At 40.0% G+C, this 22,362-nt stretch overlaps 1 protein-coding gene across 1 annotated transcript in view; it reads right to left on the bottom strand.

Moving 5' to 3' along the window:
* Window positions 1–1,155: 1,155 nt before the first annotated feature.
* Window positions 1,156–22,362, bottom strand: part of fam189a1 (family with sequence similarity 189 member A1) — a gene marked incomplete at its 5' end in the record, with an annotated part of 123,505 nt that continues 102,298 nt past the window's right edge. Inside the window, 8 exons of the mRNA XM_080430860.1 lie at window positions 1,156–1,825; window positions 3,259–3,575; window positions 4,149–4,220; window positions 4,378–5,163; window positions 5,257–5,335; window positions 7,296–7,437; window positions 12,684–12,844; window positions 14,735–14,842. Coding sequence (XP_080286986.1) covers window positions 1,616–1,825; window positions 3,259–3,575; window positions 4,149–4,220; window positions 4,378–5,163; window positions 5,257–5,335; window positions 7,296–7,437; window positions 12,684–12,844; window positions 14,735–14,842 — 1,875 coding nt within the window. The 3' untranslated portion in view covers window positions 1,156–1,615. The remainder of the gene's footprint in view (window positions 1,826–3,258; window positions 3,576–4,148; window positions 4,221–4,377; window positions 5,164–5,256; window positions 5,336–7,295; window positions 7,438–12,683; window positions 12,845–14,734; window positions 14,843–22,362) is intronic.

Here is a 22,362-nt window from a genome sequence, read left to right as displayed (position 1 = left end):
ATCTCAGTTAAATAATGACTGTTAAGGGCTTGATTTAATTCACCTCGAATTAACAAATTAAATTAAGGCCTTAACAGTCATTATTTAATTTCAAGCTTTTTCCCCCACACCACGCCCATATCCCCCCTCCCAACACAATAGTGGTCCCCAGGTTGATTCTCAGTCAGGGTGGTGGTCCCTGTTCATAATCAGTTGAAAACCCATGCTTTAAGGGATATTTCACATTAAAACACCTTTGAGGTCATTTTAACAGGCTTTTGTGTGCACCTCAGAGTCTGAAGTGGCCTGATTCAATATTTAGTTATTTGATATTCATTTTATCAGACACGCCCCTTCCTAGGAGGCCGTATTTTTTCAATAACTTTTTGGTGGTGTAAATAACTTTATGCTCTTCACTGAGTGTTCATAACTTAATGGCAACAAAAGACATATTAATCAATTTTATCAATTCTTTCCACCAGGTCCTTCCCCTCATTATTATTCGTAGCTAGTATTGAATTACCTGGGTCTTCTTAAAGGAGCACTTCAACCATATCTTCTTACAATTGCTCCTCACTAATGCTCCTTGTATGATGGCACAATTGCCTTCTACTCACTCTGCGTCTCATTGGTGGGCTATGGACACTTGCCTACCAATTACATAATCAATGGGGATCTTAAGCTAATCAAAACTCAACCTTTCTCTTCCTGGAATGTCAGCATACTGAAATAGCAGCCATTGTTGCATTATTATTTTTTACATCTTATTTTTTTAGTTTGAAATCTTATTTGAAATGACCAAACCTGCATACAACTGGTAAGATAGGTTTCTGAACTGTCCACAGCCCTCCTCTGAAACACAGACCCAGTAGACAGAAATGGTGCCATCTTATAATGAACATTAGTGAGGGCTAATTATATGATAGTTTGAAAATGGGTGAAGTGGTCCTTTAAATACATAGTCATTTCACATGCTACAGACCATTCATTGACAAAATAAGGAAAACTACATCATACAAACTCGTACTTTATTGTAACACTGATAAGAATTGTAACACACTGAGGTAAGTTAAATAATCCACATTTGTAAGGATCTTGAACCTGTGGCACCACAAAATATTTACCACTCAACCAGTTAACAATTCCACATCTGCAACAGATGGCTGTAGCGGCCAGTCAGAATCTGTCCAGTTCACAGTTTAATACAAATGCTATCTTTCCCTTTATGAAGATGAGTGGTATACCGGTAACACGTCCTCTTGTTCTACACTCACCAGATCCTTCACCGCCAGTGTGTTTTTCTTTTTGAGATGCAAGTTAGTAGAAAATACCCCCTGATGGAGAACATTCTGTTGTTTTTCTGGTGAGAAAGAAGCCACTTCAGACATTGCCAGCCTCAGTCTGAGTTGCTACAGTTTCTGCTGATGTCTTGGCACAGTGTCACAGGGCACTATGAGATATGAGGCCATTTCAGATTGCTTCCACTGCAGTCACTTTGTACAGGAATAGATTTTACATTGTCTGAATAACTGTTAGTCTTTGTATAGAAATCTGCAGCACTGTGAGTACGGCTGCAACAAAACAGCAACCCGGAATGCCCTCAGAACTTTGACTAGAATCTTTATCGTCCGAGTGGTCAGAGAATAGTCTCTCTACACACAAGGCTTTGTTCAGTCGAGGGGGAGTCCAGTGGGTTGGTAGAGGTGCTGGTGGCTTGTGGCGGGTGTTTAGTGCGGCGTAAGGAAGGGGACGGTGAAGAACTCAAAGCTCCACAGCTCCGGAGGTGAATATCCTCATGCCCACGCTTCCTGGGACTGCCGCCGGTGCGCTGACACTGCGTCATCAACTATTCATTATAACACAGAAAGAGACAGAGAAAGAAATGTATTTAGATGTTGCCTATAGCATTCATAAAAAAAACATGTCAATAAAATGAATAGGTTGAGAGAGAGTGTGAGAGACATCTCTACCATTCACCAAGAGTTGCTGAATGGTTACTGAAATCATTTACTCTTTACCAATACTAATTTTAAAAAATCATAAACTATTACTCCCATATTGCTGAAATGTATTTGGTAGTAACTTGCATCATATTAGTTATTGTACTAATGATAATGTTTGCAATCTTGTAATGTTTTTTTTATAGATGTTTTTAGCTAGCATCAGTACTCTCACAATACCTGTACTTCCTTTTTATCATTTTCCATTAGTAGAAGTAGCTATGGTCTGAACATAATACTTATGGCCAGGACATCTATCTACCTCAGTTTATTTAAAACCTACTTCTAGCTACAGTATCTGATATCACTGTCGGGCAGAAACCTTATATGTACAAAACCTTTACATTTCAGGAAATGGAAAAAATAACGTGTGTTTCAATGTATCCCATGTAGTTATTATTTAGTCACAAGCTCTTGTTAAAGGTGCAGTATTCTTTTTTGGGTGTGTTAAATAGCTCTTTATTCTGATAGCAATCATTACTATAGTGTAATATAGTGTAAGTCAGGACACCAGTATGTTCCAATTAGAAGTGATTAACCAAAAAGATGATCAGACAAAATTGGAACTGCAACGCTATAAAATTGAAACTGGTGAATGGGTTCTCTTTCCTGATTGGATGAAATTGACAACCCATCTCAACATTAATTTTCAGTTTACTAAAAGGCTGGAGAGACGGGCGACCACTGTTACTGAACAAACACTCTACAGCAATGATTACTACCAGAATATAGAGCCTTAAACTTTAAACAAAAAAGCATTTTGTTTTAACCAACAAATATAACTTACATCTACTTTAATTTTTGGGTTACATATATTAAACCTAAAGACACATGATTTCACCACTCTCAATCTGGCATCCCTATTTTGGGCATGTCATATGTCAAAATGTTCCAAAATGTGTCGAGCTTGTAGATTGGCTTTTATTTCTACTTTTGCATGACACGGTTATACGACCAAGTATAACATAGTGCATTCATTTATAAAAACAATAATTATAATAATAAAAACATAATGGAGATATAAGGTTTCTGACTGACAGCGCCAATATGTTAAATGCCAACAGGGTATTAAACAGATCCAACTGGACTGGAGGAAAGAAAGGATAAGTTGAGTCAGCTTTAAAACTTTATTTAGATTTATTATTTGTCAGTCATTTTGACCAATATATTGATGCTCACCCATAAGTCACAGTGTTGAAACTGTTAAGACAGAATATTTATAAATGAATTATTTCCTTAAAATATTGTCAATATAATGCCCACTATATGAATGGTTTACCTGATCTATGACATTAGCGCTGAAAATGGCCTCCTCCATGTGTTTCTCATCTGACTTGATGACACACTTGATGCTGTTGACAACCTGCTGGACCTCAGGTGGTAGGCTGCAGCTAGAATGCTCCAGAAATTTGGCCACCAATATTTTGGTGTCTTTGTACGTCTTGAGGTCAGCAAGGGAATGTGGTCTCTCATGCGCGGAGTGCGTGTGCAGAGCCCTGGGTTTGAGGCGGATATCAACTCTTCTGCCCTCCTTCTGCGGCTTCCTGGTCGCACTGTGACCAGGTTTAGCAGCGTCTGCTTCTGTTGACAACAGACCTGTTAATTCTGGACACACCAGAAACACAAGAGACTATTTTCTTAAATATCAATGCATTCCATAAAACGGACACTAATGCCTAAAGTTGAAGCATTTTTGCTTGATGAAAAAAGGTGTCTAATTGGTCAGAGAGCATAACAAAGAATAAGGTTTGAAACCGTGCAAGACATTTTATTTGCTCCACCAAAATTACATTTATTTCAAGCTTGAAATGAGACTAGTTGACACCAAGCCTATTTGTGTGTTCACACTGCTTCTTAGTGCTTGTCCTGTTGGCACAACTGTGACAAATTAAATGTCTTGTTATGCATGTTTTATGGTTTTCCACACAGTAAAATCCTTCATGTTAAATTAACCCAGAGACTTAGAGAGAGAAAAATGAGAGAGACATTGTGAAAGTTAAATTAACACAGGATTTTACTGTGCACCTTCTTCTGTTTTGGCAAATTGAAATAACCTTTCTCTACAAAGTTGACACAGATCCTCCTAACAAAATATATTAATGTCAGGTATGTTCTGTTTTAAACTGCATAGTATCCCACATCTGTGGATGCTTTGTACTACTACACTACCTTGCTCTGGGGACGTATTAGCAGAGTCTTCAGCAAGTGGGTTATTTTCAGAGGTGCAGCCGCAACTTCCACCTGTAGAGGGAGACAGCACTCTAAATGAGGACCAACAGAACCAACATTCATCCTTCTGTTTATCTTTTGACCAGTGATGAAAGGTTCACATGGGAAAGGTTTAAGATGGGGGATGTCGCCAAGAGAATAAACAAACCCGTTCACTTCAAACACTTACTTCCTGATGTGGAGGAACAAGAGATGGGGTCACTGGTGGAGCGAACGATGCGGGCTAGCTTACGGTACCTCCTTGCTACGCGGAGTCCCCGAGGCCTCTCTGAGGGCGAGTGGCCACTACGGCCTGAGGTAGCGGGGGGCTGTGTCGTGGAAGAGGGTGACCAAACACTGAAACACAGCCTGGGGCCACGCGGCCTGGCAGGAGGAGGGGATGGAGAGGGTGAAGGAGCCAAAGGACTGAGGGCTGAGGTTCCCCCAGAGGAGGCCACAGAGGTGGGGGAGCAGGGTTGAGGTGGCGGGGCGGGGAGCGCGACAGGTAGCGTGAGCTTCCTGCTTACCACTCTTGCTCTGAAGAGGGGTTGTGCTGTTCCTTTAGGCGGCTCCTCCGGCACGTGTTTGGCTGACGCAAGCTCATCGCACATGTGAATGGTAGCCCTGTGATTCGTACGCGCGACATCGGTCGACTCCTCGTGTTCCAAGTTGCTAACATTTTCCGAGGACCAGTCCGGGGAGCGCTCGAGAATCTCGTGGGCGTGGGAGCATTCGCTGTAGCCCGTATCACTTGGGCGGTCAGCAGTGCCGCGCAGGCCGCGGTGGCAACGCGAGGAGCCACGGGCGCTGAGCTCAAGGCTGGTGCAGCTGCCATCGGTGGGGGCGGTGTTGAGCGTCCCGTAAGGAGAGGAGTCTGAGCCCTGGACCTCCAGGGAACACAAGTCCTCCGAGGAGCAGCTGTGGTCATGCAGATCAGCAACCTCTGACACCAGCAGGGATGCGCTGTCCACGGAGGCTGCAAACATCAGACAACATCAGCATGAGCAACAAGCTAAGAGAGCAACCCTCTATCATAGTAGAGTAGATAAGAGAGTATAAGAGAATTTACCCTGAGTACTGAGGCCTGCTGCGGTGTTCCGTTCACATAGACTGGACTCTGTGGCCTGCTGCTCATTGCTAGTAGTTACCTGCAGGAAGGAAACACCCACACACTTTTACACTTTGCAGTCTGTTGCAGTTACAATATGACAGACACCACTGGAAGAACACGACAGGAATGATTCCACTGCTGGTGAGAGCCCATTCATTTGCTGCTGTGACACAAATCTAACATCAGTAATGCAGTCAATCTAAACCCTAGTAAACAGTAATGCAGGTAAATTGCTATTGTGAAACCATAGCCTGAATTTACTTACTATTACTAAGTAATTACTTACTATTTATTTGTTGTTGTATTTTATCATTTTGACAGATATGTATAAATATATGGTATGTATATGCGTTTTTGTCAATAAAAAACATCAATCAATCAATCAATCAATCAATCAATCAATCAACCAATCAATCAATCAATCAACCAATCAATCAATCAATCAATCAATCAATCAAATAAATATAATAAATATAATAAATATAATAAATATAATAAATATAATAAATATAATAAATAAATAAATACATATTTTAGTAAAGCACAATATTTGTCTTTTTAACCCCTTTAAATAATACTGTACAGTACAATGTAAATTGTATTTTGACAATGATGGATTACTCTATTGAAACCAAATGCAAAAAACACTGGTATTCTTTAACAACTGTCTTCAATACCACAGCCTGGTCTGTAGAGGGCGCTATAAGACTGCAGCACACACGCCAACACTACAGCAATTACTCTGTGTATAAAAGGAGGGAAAGCTGCTTGGAAAAATATCACTTTAAGAAGCTCTAATTGAATTTAAACGACTGATTGATTTTATTTGATAAAGATAACTTCAAGACAATACTTGCAAAAATAACATTTAGCTGAACAAATAAACTATTCGAAGATAACAGGAAAGGCAAAGACTTATTCCACATGATCTGCACCCTCCATCACCCACACGTGAACATTCTGAGGCCTATCTTCTCAGAAAAGTATTTGATAATGTTATTATCAAATGCTTTCTATGAAGATCTGCCTTCTGGCTGTTTCTTTTCTTAGCTATGTAAAAGTCAGTCACCTGCATGAATAGATCATATCGGCCTCCTGTTCGGCCTCCTGTTCTGTGGATTTTTACAGCATGAGCTGCCCACCAGAACTACAGACACTCAAAGCATTTCAAAGTAATTTACTGTAGGGGGAAAACCCCACAGGCAATTTGACCTACATCATTCCTTACTGAAAGATAATGTTCAGAAATATTAATTAAATAATCATTTTCTAAATGGAATTATGAAACCGAAAGAAAGCACTACAGTTGTTACTTGTATACCTGTACAATTGTATAGTTGCATGGTCATTTGAGACTCTTCAGCCAAGATCTTTGGTCTTTGGTCCATTATGACCATTAAACAAGACAAAGAAGACAGTACTAGCCAAACAGTTGACTACTGGTATAAGGCAGTTCTCAACCTGTGGGTCGGGACTCGGGACCCCCAGGGGGGTCCCCACATGATTTTGGGGGGGTCCCCAGATGACAATGAAGTGACAATTTAGGACTTTTAAGACCTTTTTAAAACCTCAAAAAAAGGAAGAGAAAAGAAAAAGCCCATTACTGCATCAAAAGTAATCAACAAACTATCCTATAAAAACTGGTCAAATATTGGCCAAATTGTCAAATAATATAAGAAAGAGGCAAAGATTGTAAAAATAGCCAATCTACAAGCTCACACCATCTCGTAGCGCAAGGCGTTGTGAGCTGAGTATTTATCTGTGGAGCAGAGTCAAACTAAATGTAATGCCTCAACTCTACAATTCCAAGTGCTTATCAGGGTGGGGGGTCCCCAGTTCAAATATGATTATTTTTGGGGGTCTCGGCCTGAAAAGGTTGAGAACCACACTGGTATATGGGATTGAACACATTACCTTTGAACAGGTCACTTACTGAAAGCATTTGTATTCTTAAACAAAATGAAAGCTTGGAAACAAATGAAATTAGTGTAACTCACCTGGCTGGCAGGCGTCTGCCCTAGCCCAACAATAGACTCATATGGAGGAGGCAGATCAGTGGGGTACAGCGTACCCGGGCTGTTGATGGGAACCCCATAGATAGCACTGAATGGAGAGTGGGGGAAGTCCAAGTGCAGACCTCTGTCGAAGACCAAAAGAAACCAAAGCGTATCAGCATGACGTTTAAGCATGGTATTTGTTATATGACGATATCACATAAAGATTTGCACGTGAAATAGCAGATCTACAAGCGCGCTATGAATTTGTATCTGCTATTTTTGAATAGTCAAAGAAATCTTAAAATGACACAGATGCGTTCCCGGTCTTAATGGATTAAAGGTCATGAAAAGTGATCATTTGAATGGTCATGACTCCATGAATCCACCTGCAACACACCCACTGATAGTATATTCAGCCTGATCCGTCCCATCTCACAACTTCACCGCGTGTACTCCACCCTTCTCCAGTCCAGAAAACACCACACTTCTGTAAACACAACCCACCCACCCCACCATTGACTGCGCTTCCCCAAAATAGGACTCTAAAGGTCCTTACACACCGGGGCGATTTTTTCGTGCGAATAATACGCTTTTTTTAAAAACCTTATAAAGTCAATGCAAGCGTACATGGCGCGAAAAAGCGGAAAAGCGAAGCGAAAAAGCGTCTTTTAATTATTCGGAACGAGTCCGAATTTTGTGTATATTCGCACATTCGCCGGTGTGTAACCGCCTTAAGAGTGGATATTTACCTCGTCTAGGTCAGAAATATGATCTTCAAGAACAAAAACATAAACCGTCTCTTATAATATCCCCAATAGTGTAATCCAGACTTGGATGTTTTGTTGTTAACCACTATATCAGTGGTTCTCAAACTTTTTCATGTCAAGGACCTCCAAAATTATATGTATTTGGCCGCCGACCCCCCCACCCCCCCATCTCAAAATGTTTTGTTCCAGGGACCCCCCAGAAGCAAAGATTTGAGTTAAAAATGTTTGCTTTAAAAATATATATATTCAAAGATTTGCACACATTTTCAAGAAAAAAAAAAATGCAGATTTACAAGCTCATAGCAAGGCACTTGGTGCCGCACTATGAGCTTATATATCTGCTATTTTTGAATAGCTAAAGTATAAAATAATGGTTTAAGTGGTTACACAGATGCATTCCCGGTTTTAATGGGTTAAGCAGCAGTACATGAGAGGTAATCCTATACATATTGGCACTGGTGTGCTGCGGTCAGGTACCGTAGCCAAAGGCCAAGTGCTATAGATCAGAACACCAGTAATACAGAGCCTGTATTATAATTATCATACATTGTAATACATTATAATAAGCTTATAATGTATCATAATCACTTTTATAATGCATTATAAGTACTATAAGTGGTCTATGGGTGCTTTAAGTAAAGTAATTACATTCCTGAAGGTGTAGGCAGAAATGTGAGTACATATAGTGACTTGAATTATAATCATACTATATTGCATTATAACTTTGATTATAATGCATGCATTCCAACTATGAGAATTACAATACACTATGATCATGGCCAAAAGAGGACCAGTCATTGTGAAGACCGTATGAGTCATTATAAGGGGCTTTATAATGTGTTATGATTGCATTATGAGTACTTATATCTATAATTATGCAGTGTTATAAGCAGATTATAAGGCATTATAAGTATGCTTACTTATAGTGCATTATAGACATGAGATGCTTAGCTAGTGTTGCCCCAATATCACACTTCTAGTTCTAATACACAAAAGCTTAATTATTAACAGGTATTTTTAGAAAGCAAAAGAGACTTCTTGGTTACCAACAGCGGTTGCCAACCGTTGCTAGGTTACAGATCATACAAATAAGGTGGATGTGTTAAGAGTGCTACAGTGGGAGATATTTACACTTGACTTTAACTAATAGTGATATAATGTACACTTGTACAGTACTAGAAATTCGGGCCGCGTCTAGAGTTCGACACCGCGGGTTGAAGGGCTCGCTTCTTTTGGGCTTGTTTTCATAAACCTGGTTGCTTGTTTCTCGCGCACAATTTGGCAACACTGATCCCGAACGTCGGTGTAGAAGACCGCACGGACAAACCGCGAAAGTACAAAGGCACAGTAACAAACACACACGCACACACACAGGACGTATACACACGCTCACAACGTATAAAAGAAGGAAAAAGCAGCTATGATTCCCTTTTTGTGCATGAGCGAACGGGCAGTGATGTCCGGTTGAGGTGGAGATGGAGACATTTCAATGGCCGGCGTTTGTTTTCGCTCTGCTCTAGTCGGCTGCACTCGATGAAAAGGACCCGTATGAGAGTAGACGGTAGACGACCGACCGACCATAGACGACCGACCGCCGACCGTCGCGCATGCGCAGGACTCTCAATTGTATATTAGGATAGCAGGGGTTCTCAAAGTGGGTTCCGAGGGTTCTTGGGGGGTTTCAGGGGGTCCTTCAGTTAAATTAGTTAATATAACATCAAAATCTGTTTAATGTTATGTTTAATGTTATGCTGACATCAGCTATTTGAAAATAGCAGATCTACAAGTTCACAGCGCGTCACATCGCGATACAAATCTTTTAAAACATTTGAATAACCCAAATCTTGTATGGGGGTCCCTGGCACAAAATCTTTTCAGATGGGGGTCCTCGCCCAAATACTTGGAATAATTTGGGGGTCCTTGACATGACAATGTTTGAGCACAGCAGTATAGCTATACTGTAGTTTCATATGGTGCCAATTAAGAATCATGCGAGCAGCAATATGGACCACTTTTAATTCCATGCTTTAAAAGGGCAAGAGGATAATATATAACTTCAGAGCCTCCACCAATCATCCAAGATATGATGATGTCATGACATGTCGCTGGCCCAGAGCAGGGATTCGCTATAAACATCTCCTCAGGCTTGTTTATATTTACGGACTAATTGACAAGCAGACATGGCTCCTTGCCAAAAAAGCTATATCAGTGTGTGGCACATGTGTGTGTGGAGGGGGGGTTATAGGAGGGGACAGTGGACACTCAACAACTGAGAATCATGGATGGCATGTTGCTTAACCACTCCGCTGACTGAGGTCCCTCCTAATTCACTTTTTCTATACCAAATCTCTTCGCTGAAAATAGCCGATCTGCAAGCTCACAACGACACGTTGTGTCGGCAGTGTGCACTGTCGAGTGGGTAATGAATCGGACTAAGGGTTTGCAGAGAACCGAAAAATCAAAAAATGTCTGTATGTGTCTATCCGCAGGTCTGTGGAGGACGTACCGAATCTCTGTGTCTGTGGGGGTGTAGGACCCAACTTCCCTGATTGGTGAACCTGACCTATCGGTTTCACGGATTGGACATGGCTGAGCTTTGCGTCACGTTTGTGCTGTTGCACCAACATAAGTGCACAATGGAACTCCATTAGAACCAAATATGGAGATCCTCGTATCTCCATATTAAGTTGATCGGTCGCTAACAACAGGTTCAGAGAGTACTCTGACAACAGGTACAACAGGTATTGCTTAACCGGCGGGTGGGGCATGCATTGCCAACTTGCATAGTTTCCGACGATTTATCATTCTTGACCTGCGTGCTCCCAAAGTAGGCCGGTGCCCGAAGGGCGAAAGTTAAAACGGTAAAGCTACATTGAATCTGATATATCCCCATCAAACAGTAATGTTGTTGTTTTTTTTGTATAAAGAACAAGATGAATATAAATGTCTCAGGGCCATTGACCAATCACCTGTTTCATGGCAAGAAAGTATTTAGAGAACATGCTGTGTCGTTTTCTCTTGTTGATTGATTGATTGATTGATTGATTGATTGATTGATTGATTGATTGATTGACTACATTAACATTACATCTTGCATTTGCATACTGTAAGTAAGTTCATCTCCCTATCTTGCCTTCATTCCTTATGCATGCCATCATGTTGCATATCTTATCTCCTTACACTGTACATTAAATGTTCGCCTTTGCCTTTTCCACCCAAATTTGCAACTATCTGCCTTTCCATCCAATACCCTGCGTCTTAGTATGAGGCCTTACCATCCCCTGCTTCTGCATTGATTAGTGTTATATCAGTTATATAACACTGAACTGCAACCTGTTTTTCTACCAGCCCTCTCAACACACTTCATTCCATTTGTTGATGATCCTAGTGCTTCCTGTTCTCATTTTGCAAAATGTAATGATTAGATTTTTTTTATGTCCACTCCTAGATGTCTGTTCCACAATCAATGTACTGCCTCGCCTCCAGTAATCATTTTCTGTATTTTCTTTTGCAGCTGTTTCATTATCATGAATTGACTGAAATAAACTAAACAAAAATTATTCTTTTAGAATATCTTATTTTAAGTCTTATTTTAGAATATGATCAAATGTTGGTTAACACTATCGGGTTTGTTTATGGTTATGTCTGAGTCATAGTGACACGTCTATATATGGGCATATCGGGTTTGTTTATGGTTATGTCTGCAACTGCGTCATAGTGACGTGGCCGTGGTCCGTCCACCCGCCTGTCCACCCACCCTCCCATTAGCCAATTTTAATATAGGATGTGTTAAGTGGATAAAGACTATGTAGCTTGATTAAACGTAGTGACTGGTGCCAAACGAGCTGTCGCAGTTAGTCATTCATGTATTTGTCATCTCTGTGTCCTTAGAAAAGGCTTCAGATGTACACTGGCCTCTTCAGTCAGCATGTCCCATTTAATTTGTCTTGTGACAAATCCCAGGGTATTACCCAATGACTAAAGGGCTTTGTGCATGGCTAATGTTAGGACAGAAATGAGGGTTTGTGAAGATCAGAGATAGCTGGAGAATTACAATGCAAAGGTCCCATGATGCATGAACATGTCATCCATCACACCCCTTTCCCACCATATGGCCGAGATAGTCGTGGAGAACATTTTGAATGTCATCATTGATTACTTTTAAAATATTATCAAACATTCTATGTTTGCCATCTTAGTTATACCAAATCCAATGATAGTGGATCTGAAATGTCTTCAGATTTCATATCTATGACATTTTGATATGGCCCATTTTACTGTTTTTACCAAGACCTAATACATGTGATTCTTTAAAGAAAAAAACATGCAATGTATTCCTGACATTACAAGCATGCTCTAAAAATTATAATCGAGCCCTTTTGAAGAATGAGAAATATTATCCGATAATATGTCTGCCCTATCCAATAACCGGCTATTTTCACTGTATTTGAAATAGGGCTTAAGTGGTTAATTTATCAAAAGTACAATATTTAGATTTGAAATGTAGCAAAGTGAAAGTCATGTGCTTGCAAAAAACTAAAAGAAACTAAAAACTGTCCACCAGTGATTATAATGAAATAAACAAAGACCCTTTCTTAGGAAAAAGGTGTAATCTCCTCACCTCTGTCCGTCCATGGAGGGGGTGCAGGTGTACTCCGGGGGGTAGTAGGGTGGTGGGGGGATGGGAGGGATAAACTCATCAAAGTCCAGTGTCTGGTGCAGGATGGTCCCGTGTGGGGTCATGCAGTCTGCACTCAAGGCCCGTGCTCTGTGAGGCATGAACTGTAAACACATGGCCACAAGCATTATCACACTTATTGGACGTTGGGAATTGTTATTTACTCTGTCTGTCTGTCTGTCTGTCTGTCTGTCTGTCTGTCTGTCTGTCTGGATTAAACTAATGCTGGTTCATACTTCCATTTATATCTGCTGTGTTTTCTGTGGTGGTAACATTCAACTCTCATTATTTTGGCATTCACTCAAAATGTAATGAATTGATGAAGGAGCTTCACAAATTAGCAATCACTGAGCTAATGAGGGCTAGTTCAAATTCACCAATTTACCATCTAGCTGTGAATGATGTGGCAACTGAACCAGGTGATGAAACTGCAGCAGTGTCCGCGCCGTGGCTGGGAGCCATATGTGGATCATTTTGTATGTGCAGCGACTGGAGTTACATTCACTGCTTATTTATTGCATCTCCAAACTTTGGTCTGAGATGGAGCTAATCCCCTTCCTTTAGAGCAGTGGTTCTCAAAATGTTTCATGTCAAGGACCCCCGAAAAATGTGGCCGCGGATCCCCATCTGAAAATATTTCATGCCAGGGACCCCATGCAAGATTTGAGTTGTTAAAATGTTTCGAAATATTTCCAAATTTTTCTAAAATAAAAGTCACGATTCTTTGAAAATCGCAGATCTACAAGTTCACAACGCGTCGCATCGTGACACATTGTGAGCTTGTAGACCCCTGGGGGTCCCCGGACCCCACTTTGAGAACCCCTGCTTTAGAGCACCTGCCCTGAACTCTTTCTTTCTTTTCTTTCTTTTTCCTTTATTTATTCAACTCAATGTCAACCCAACCGTATTGCCAAAGCTCATAAACAACACAAGTCCTATTCTCTTTCTGTAATCTTTATCTTTCCTGACCAGCGCACACTCCTGTTCTCACTTCAGCTGCCACAAAATGTATTAATGCAGAACTCATAAAATATCGGTATAAATAGTAAAACTTTTATCTGTTCAACATTATGTTGTGATGGTGGTATGGTTGTTGTCTGTATTGAGGCTTAAGTTATTGTACTGGGAGACTATTGTTGATGCGAAGGACAAGGGAGCATGGCTATGCTAATTTCCCTCATGGCAGAGAACATTTAGGTTTTGAGCACAGATTCATTGTGTCACATAAAAAGGAATGGGTCATTTCGAGGACAGTCTCCCTTTTACACACAAAAAAAAAAGTACCCGGTTTGAAGAGTGAGAAGTAGAGTAATTCACAAGGGCTGTTAAATCCAGCATCTTTTTAAAATGCATATTTGCATCTGGGAGGTTCCGCATTGACCAACATTCGCAGTGTGCACTACGGTCATTTAAAAACAATCACCGAAAGGAGAATTTGCGGGGCGTAATTAGTGGGCCACGCGTGTTTACCCGTCCTAATGGTCACCTGCTCCTTCTCTGCAAACAAACACTTGGAAATGCATCCGAGGGAGGGCCACCGAAAAGGAACAGAAAATAGGGCTGTCACAATTATTACATAATGGCAATTATTTGAGATAGAAATGTCATAATCTTTTTTCCATTTTCGAAGAATAGCGGAAATAGCTGATCTACAAGCACACAACGCATCGCATTGAGCTTGTAGATCAGATATTTCCACCATTTAAAAAGTTTGAAAGTACACAATTATTACAAAATGGCCTATTTTGATACCGGTCAATGTCAGTTATTTCTTTGCATATGTTATTTGTCATATTATCAAGCCCTGTGCAATGTTTGTTTACGAAGCCTAAAATCCAAATTGTTCAATGCTGCTGCAAAAAAAAGAAAAACGCAATTAAACCGTCAATCACAATTATTTGTAAGACAATCAACCATCAAGTAAAATGTCACGATGGTGACAAAGTCAGTCATCGTTGCTGCCTGTGCCTCCACCAGCCCACCAGCATACTTACCATCTGCAACAAATCGGTTGAGACCATCTGCATGCAGCACATGGCCGTGGCCAGGGCACACACAATGGTGGAGATGACATTCAGGGCACACACGCTGAACAGCAGCTCCTACATGAGAGAGAAGATAGAGAGAGGGGGAGGAGGTTTAGATTGGAAGACCACAGGAGTAAACAGAAAGAGAGAGGGAGGGGGGAGAGATAAAAGAAGAGAGGACGGCACTGGTGGCTACCATGCAGACATATCTTGGTCACTCGCTCCCATGTTTTTTGTTACAAATTTAGGCTTCATTGACAACAATGTTAAGAATGTAATTTAGATTTGTATGACATTTAATCAGATGCTAAGTCCATCGTTTGCCTGGTATCCTACAGTTTCAATGTACAGATTGTTATTTCTTGATAGCATATTGTTAACTGATGCTAGGTTCTTGGTTTACATGGGATCCTAGTTTCTGAGGCACAACACTGTTCTCTCTGCATTTGATCATGTATGTGATTACCTCGCTTATTGTAAGTCACTCTGGATAAGAGTGTCTGATAAATGGCAAAATTGTAAATTGGTAGTAAATAGAAGAGATAAAAAAATGACACTGAGAGGTTCACACCATAAACTGTGTGTTGGATGAACGATAGATAGTGTTAAGTGTTAATTTAAGTCTCAGGGGTTAAATTAACACCTAAGATTTGATTGTGTAACACTGTTCCACCCAAGAGGGAGGAGAGGCAGAAACAAAGCCTAAGCACTGAAGGTGACACAAGCGGCGGTGATGTCATCAGTGGGGATACCAACACAGCACAGCAGTATGGGAGCACTGCTGCAGAGGAACAATCCTCCTATAGAGGCAGTGGTGTAAAGTAACTAAGTACATTTACTCAAGTACTGTACTTAAGTACAATTTTGAGGTATTTTTGGGCGGTGAAACCGCCCCTATAAGTGAGATTTGGAAAAATGTACATTTTCCTGCGCTGTGATCTGGGCCCAGGAAATTAGTAGAATTATCCTGCGCTGTGATTGGCCAATCACAGCCTATTCAGGACTGTGATTGGCCAGTGTCACATGACACATGTGCATAGCCCTATATAAGCAACCATAACTTGAAAAAAACCAAAATTTTGTTTTTTTCAAGTTATGGTTTTGTCCATCATAAAGAGTGTTTCAATAAATGTATTTATCCTTTGTACATGATTGATCGACTCCATTCAGTATTGTGATTAGCTAGCAAGACACCGCCCACTTCACACAGGGTGTGATTTTTTACTTTACTGGAGTATTTCCAAATTTCTGTACTTTTACTTCTACTCCACTACATCTCAGAGGCAAATATTGTACTTTTACTCCACTACAATTATTTGAAATCTTTAGTTACTAGTTACTTTGTAGATTTTGATTATTATTATCACAACGCATACATTAACCACTTCAGCTCTATATATATTTCAGCCATTTGAAAATAGCCGATCAACAAGCTCACAATGCGTCGCGATGCGACGCATTGTGAGCTTGTAGATCTTCTATTTTCAAAAGATTTAATATATTTGAAAACTTGTGAAATGGGACATTCTGCATAATGAGTACTTTCTACTTTTGGTACTTTAAGTAGATTTTGATGCTTTTGTACTTTTACTCAAGAAAAAATTTAATTCCTGACTTTTACTTGTAACAGAGTGTTTCTACATTGCAGTATTGATACTTTTACCCTAGACACTTTTGTGTGACACTGTAGCATGACAAATGGCACTAATTTACAAAAGAAAAATGTGAACATTTGAAATATGGAGATAAGGTTTCTGCCCAGGAGCAACTGGATATAGTAGAGCCATATAGAGTAGGTTGTGACTTCATTGTATTTGACTTTCAGTGAGAATCTAATCCATCCAATGTTGGCATTTCAGTCAATGTCATTTCACTGACATTTCTAAAACTCATCTTTAGGGGGCTTGTTCAATTTGTACATTTCTGATGAAAATGGTGATAATATATAACAGGTTTTCACATTTCACATGATTCTTTTTGTTCATGAATATGAAACGGCTCAGGAATACCATTCGCGAGGGCAAAACTGTATAATGTCAGGCATATAATAATAAAACATAATTATGTATATTCTTATACATCATACTGTGGCAAAACAGGACACAGCACATGGACAAACCTCTTTTGAACTTGTCAGCAAAAATAAATGTGCATGCTGTGAAATACTATCCTTACATACATGACTGCAATTATATTATGCTGCTATGTTTGTTATTCCAGCATGAAAGTATAAAATAGCAGTATACTGTAAATTGCTAAGCATCTCCATACTAAGCCATATGGTTAATGTCACTTTTAGTAATCTTTCTCACACATCAACAATTGAAACAGATGAACAGCCATAGGGTATAATCTGTTGATGTGGCTTATCATCTGCGCTTTTACTTTACTTTACTTTATTTGTTTATTTAGACGGGACACCGTATATTAATAATGAACAATACTATCAATGTAATGTAAATGCACCAGACTCCATGATGCTAATAATCATCCGCAGTCCCCACAAAAGAAAAAACCTAATAACAAGCAACGATAGACATTACATTACACAGCTCATGCTCATGTTGACAGTCTGTTAACCAAGGTGTTTAAAAGGTGTCGATAAACAAACAATAAACATATCACATGAGAATCATCTTTCAAGACATTTCTGCCTTCATTTTACAAGTTAAAGATCCTCTCCCAGCTCTGATGAAAACATCTTGACAGAAATGTGCGCGCCAGAAATAGCAGACCTACACATCACAACGCTTCGGTGCCACGATGCATGGTGCACTTGTACGTCGGCTATTTTCAACGTGCGACACCGCCGAGCGACGCACAAAGTATGAATCGGGCTTCACTCTCCTCCATTATTCACAATTCATTTGTATTGGCAGCTCTGTTGTGTCATCGGGTGCACAAATTGGAACAAAAACAGCATAGATACTTTAAAAAATATATATTGCATTTCTGCTTCATTTCGATAGGACAGTTAATAGAGAGACACGCAAGGTGAGAGTGGGGATGACATGCAGAAAAGAGCTTCAGGACGGATTCGAACCGGGGTCACCTGCGGTGCCCCAGCATCACTGCTTTTTGAAGAGGCAATTTTGCACGAGAATGGGAGGTAGGCTGTCACAGCGATAATCAATAAAACAAAGCCATTCTTCATTTTCTAGTCCCGCCAAAACGATATGGCAGGGTTAACCACTTGAACCCTACTGTATATCGTATTCCCAGGGCTCTATACTAGGCCCCCCTCCTGTTTTTGTGTATACACTAAATATCTTCACCGCAGTGTCGAGTATTCACTCCTTTTTTCGGCGAATGTTCCCCACCGAAATGTATAGTATAGGGATGCTACGGTTGACACTGTCACATTATTAACGGCACTGTGACTGTGTGTTATTGCCTTCGTATAGGGCATGATACTGTAATGCAAGTGTGACTGTGTGTGTTTGTTACAGTATGTATAGTGCATAACATAACAATGTATAGGGTGCATACTGTTTGTATTCTGGTTGCTTATGTTTTTGCATAAGCACAGGGGCAGGATACTGTAACAACACAGCGATTGTGTGTATTTTATAGCCTGCATAGTGCAGGCTATTGTATAGGTTGTATACTGGCATTGTTCATTATTGTTGGTGGTGTTTTTTTGTGATGTTTTACCCTGCTGTATCTTATTTTACAGTACTTGTCTTGCTCTGTATCTGTACCTTAACTACCGTGCTGCCTCTGACGACTGAATTGCCCCCTGCGGGATCACTAAAGATCTATCTACAATAGAACATAATATTGTTTTTAAATTTCACACAGTCGGAGCATGTGGCATTCAGAACAAGGAAGCTGTTATGTTGTCCCTAACTCAACATAACTCCATAAACATTGTTGAAGCACATTAGCAAAATACCCCTATATACTTTTATGACATACAGTGTTCCCCTCATATATACATAAATACAAAACAATGAATACAATAAAATATTATACTAATCCTTACAATAACAACAACATAGCCATGTACATGAAACCACTGTACGTCATGCTGTACAGTATGCATCGTTTTCACACTTGTCAACAAACATTCTAAGGCCTGATTTATACCTAGCTGCGTGCCGGTGTCGTGCTCAGTAAATAGCAGATCTACAAGCTCACAATGTGACGCGTTGTTAGCTTGTATATCTGCTTTTTACGGCATGCAACACCGGTCGGGCAACTAAGTATAAATCAGGCTTAAATGGGTCCAAGTGTCGCAGTGTTTGTAAATTGTGAATATCAGTAGCTGACAGGAAATGAACCCAAGCAGTTCCCTAGCAACGTACAGACTGCATGGGCACTGCAATGGTTGGTGCTTTTAGGACTACATCTATCCATTTTCTTCTCAGCCATTATTCTATCAATCACTTTTGCCATGAATCGAGTAAGAGAAGCATGTTTTTCTAATATTCTTTATAAATATTCTTATATAAATAATTGACTAAATCGATTAGTCTGATTAACCACTTAAGCCCTATTTCATACGTACAAATGATGTTTATTCAAATCAATTAGCGATCATTTTTTTATTTTATTGACAAAATCAATTAACTGTTGCACCCCTGGATGCTTTGATTCTCTACTGAATACCATGAAGTCAAACTGAATGTGTATAATGTAAAAGGCTTCCTCGTCAAGAAAATAAAAAAACTAAATTTTTACACAATAATACACAGAAAACACCATGATGTAGTGTAGACAACAAACAGTAAGAAGATAACACTTTAACTCTATAACTGCCAAAGACGTTTATAAACGTCTTTGGCAGTTATAGAGTTAATAACTGCTACATTATGTGTTAATGTGTATATTTGCAATGCATCTGCCTCGCAGATGTGGGAGGGTACACACTTCTGTGATTTCCCAAGTGACATAAAACATTTACATAAAGATTGTGTAATTCATGCTGGAATTATCCACTGTAATAATGCCTGCACAGAAACCAGTTAACATGCCTGCTCAGTGGGTATTTAACCTCACAAAGACACCATGCCCCCCCAGCCATTCTCAGGTCAGAAAGTTACACCACCCCCGCTCCCCACAGGAAATCACAAATTACCCCAAAACCTCCTTCACGCCCATTATTCACAGCCTGTGGCAAAGCAGCGGAAGAAGAAAAGTGTGGATATTAAATGGATGTGAGTTAAAATTGAATTCCAAGCAGTTAACATGTCAATTATGAGTGCAGCTGAATGCAGCCACAGAGATGTTTAATATGCTTCATCGAATGACGAGTAGTAAAAAATAGCATATCTACAAGCTCACAGCACGTGCATCATGATGCGTTTGAGCTTGTAGATCTGCTATTTTCACTATGTATGAAAATGTCGGACATATTTTGACAATATAATGGTATGACTAGTAGTAGGAATAGTTCAAAGTGTGTTTAAAAATTAAAACAAATTAAGGACTGCAGCCACTAGCTGTAGACATGATCAGCATCATATCGTCTCAGTCGGGTGGAAACCTCATTATGTCCAAAAACAGTTACTTTTCAGGATTCAAATTCAAAAACAGCAAAAGTAGCAGATCTACAAGCTCAAAACGCCTCGCTTCGCGCCGCGGTTCAAGCTTGTGGATCTGCTACTTTTGATGGCTTTGCGTGACGCTGTAGTATGATCAAGTAGGGCATTTATTTACGAAAAGAACACAACAAGTTAGAATATGGAGATAGGAGGTTTCTGTGCCTGTATACCCAGGTTATATGGCTATTCACCAATCCTCACGTTCCTGGCATTTTAGTGCCGGGGGAACCATAAGGCTGCTGAATCATGAGGTCAGTTGGGTCCAGCGACGCAGTAATAACAGCCTTGTGGTGATATAGCCATGGACCCTGGGGACCCGGGGATATACAGTACGACACCTCCTTCTCTTTAGCGTTTTTAAGACATAACTCAAAACGTCTGACTTCCTTGGTACTTAACCCATTATCACCGGGAACGCCATCTGTGTCATTTCTTTATTTCTTTGACTATTCAAAAAATAGCAGATATACACCGAATGCCGTGCTATGAGCTTGTATATCTGCTATTTTTAGAAAAATCGTGAGCAAACTTTAGCAAAACTTTGAATATATATATTTTTTTTTAAGCGAACATTTGTAAAATGATTTGTTCCAGGGACGTCCAGAAGCAAAGGTTTGGGTAACAAATGTTGACTTAAAAAAATGTATATATTCAAAGATTTGCACACATTTTTTAACATTTTCAAAAATAGCAGATCTACAAGCTCATAGCGCGGCACTCGGTGTCGCACTATGAGCTTGTATATCTGCTATTTTTGAATAGCCAAAGTATAAAACAATGGTTATAGCTCAAATCTAATATGACAGAGATGCGTTCCCGGTCTTAATGGATTAATAAAGTTTTATAGCAGCAATTCCCCCTCATCTCGTTAATTAGCCACAATCACGATGACAAATTGTGGTTGATCTTTCCCTCCGCTCCATAGCCGTGCTTCATCTCAAGGAGTCTTTTATTTGGTTATCAATGTTTTATAATCAATCAGGGACATGAAACGAACGCGATTTGATCGCCATTATCCAATAAAAGGCACAGGAGAATGTATCACTCTGGCAGACAGCTTGAGTCAAAGATAATCTACAGAGCTCATGAACTAGCAAACTACAGCCAAACCCAGGCTTGACACACGCTGCATACTAAAGAGGATCGTCTCCACGGGGGAAGACTAATGTCGTTGCCATTCTTCACTTCCTGTGCAATTAATCTGAGCCGGAGCGCTTGAACTTCAGTGTTTCACATCATCTGACTGCCATATCAGTCCTCAAAATGGTATGCCATACAAGGAATGTGGGGACATCAGTTTGAATGTCGGCTTGTCTTTCTTTTTCTTCTCTTTGTTGTTGAAAAATGAAAACGTCAGAATCAGAGACAGAGGCAGCAGGGTTGTCAAGGTTATGAGGGGGATTAGTCGAAATATGACTGGAACCCAGTGGTGGGCATAAGTACACAAACCCAGTATTAAAGTATAGATACTCCTGGTCAAATCTTACTCAATAACAAGCTAAAGTGGCTCAGTCAAATTTGTACTTGAGTTACTGGTACTAGCAGAAATTTTCCCCAAAAAATCAAATGCATTTTCAAAATCTTTTAAAATAGTGAAGATCTGTAGATCTGTTTTCACAATAATTGAAATATGGCTTAAGTAGTTAATTCATAGTGTACTTTTTCCTTTCTTAGTAATGTAGCGGAGTCAAAAGCGCAATATTTGTCTTTGAAATGCAGTGGAGTGAAAGTCAAGTATCCACAAATATTCAAGTAAAGTACAGATAAAGTACAGTTCTCAAGTAAATGCTTTATTGCTGTCCACCAATATAACTGTATAACAGTGATCTGTACTTGGCCCCCTCCTTTTCTCCCTGTACACTAAATCTCTTGGCTCTGTCATCTCTGCACACAATCTATCTTATCACTGCTATGCCGATGACACTCAACTGTCTTCCCTTTCCCCCCTCTGCCACTCAGGTGGAAGAGTGCATCTCTGGCTGACATCTCACAGTGGATGTCTTCTCACCACCTCAAGCTGAACCCAGACAAGACCGAGCTTCTCTTCTT

Source organism: Gymnoscopelus braueri (genome assembly GCF_963280865.1).
Source record: "Gymnoscopelus braueri genome assembly, chromosome: 1".
NCBI lineage: Eukaryota > Metazoa > Chordata > Actinopteri > Myctophiformes > Myctophidae > Gymnoscopelus > Gymnoscopelus braueri.
The sequence above is the reverse complement of the archived record's forward strand: the minus strand, read 5'-3'. Positions and strand labels throughout refer to the sequence as shown.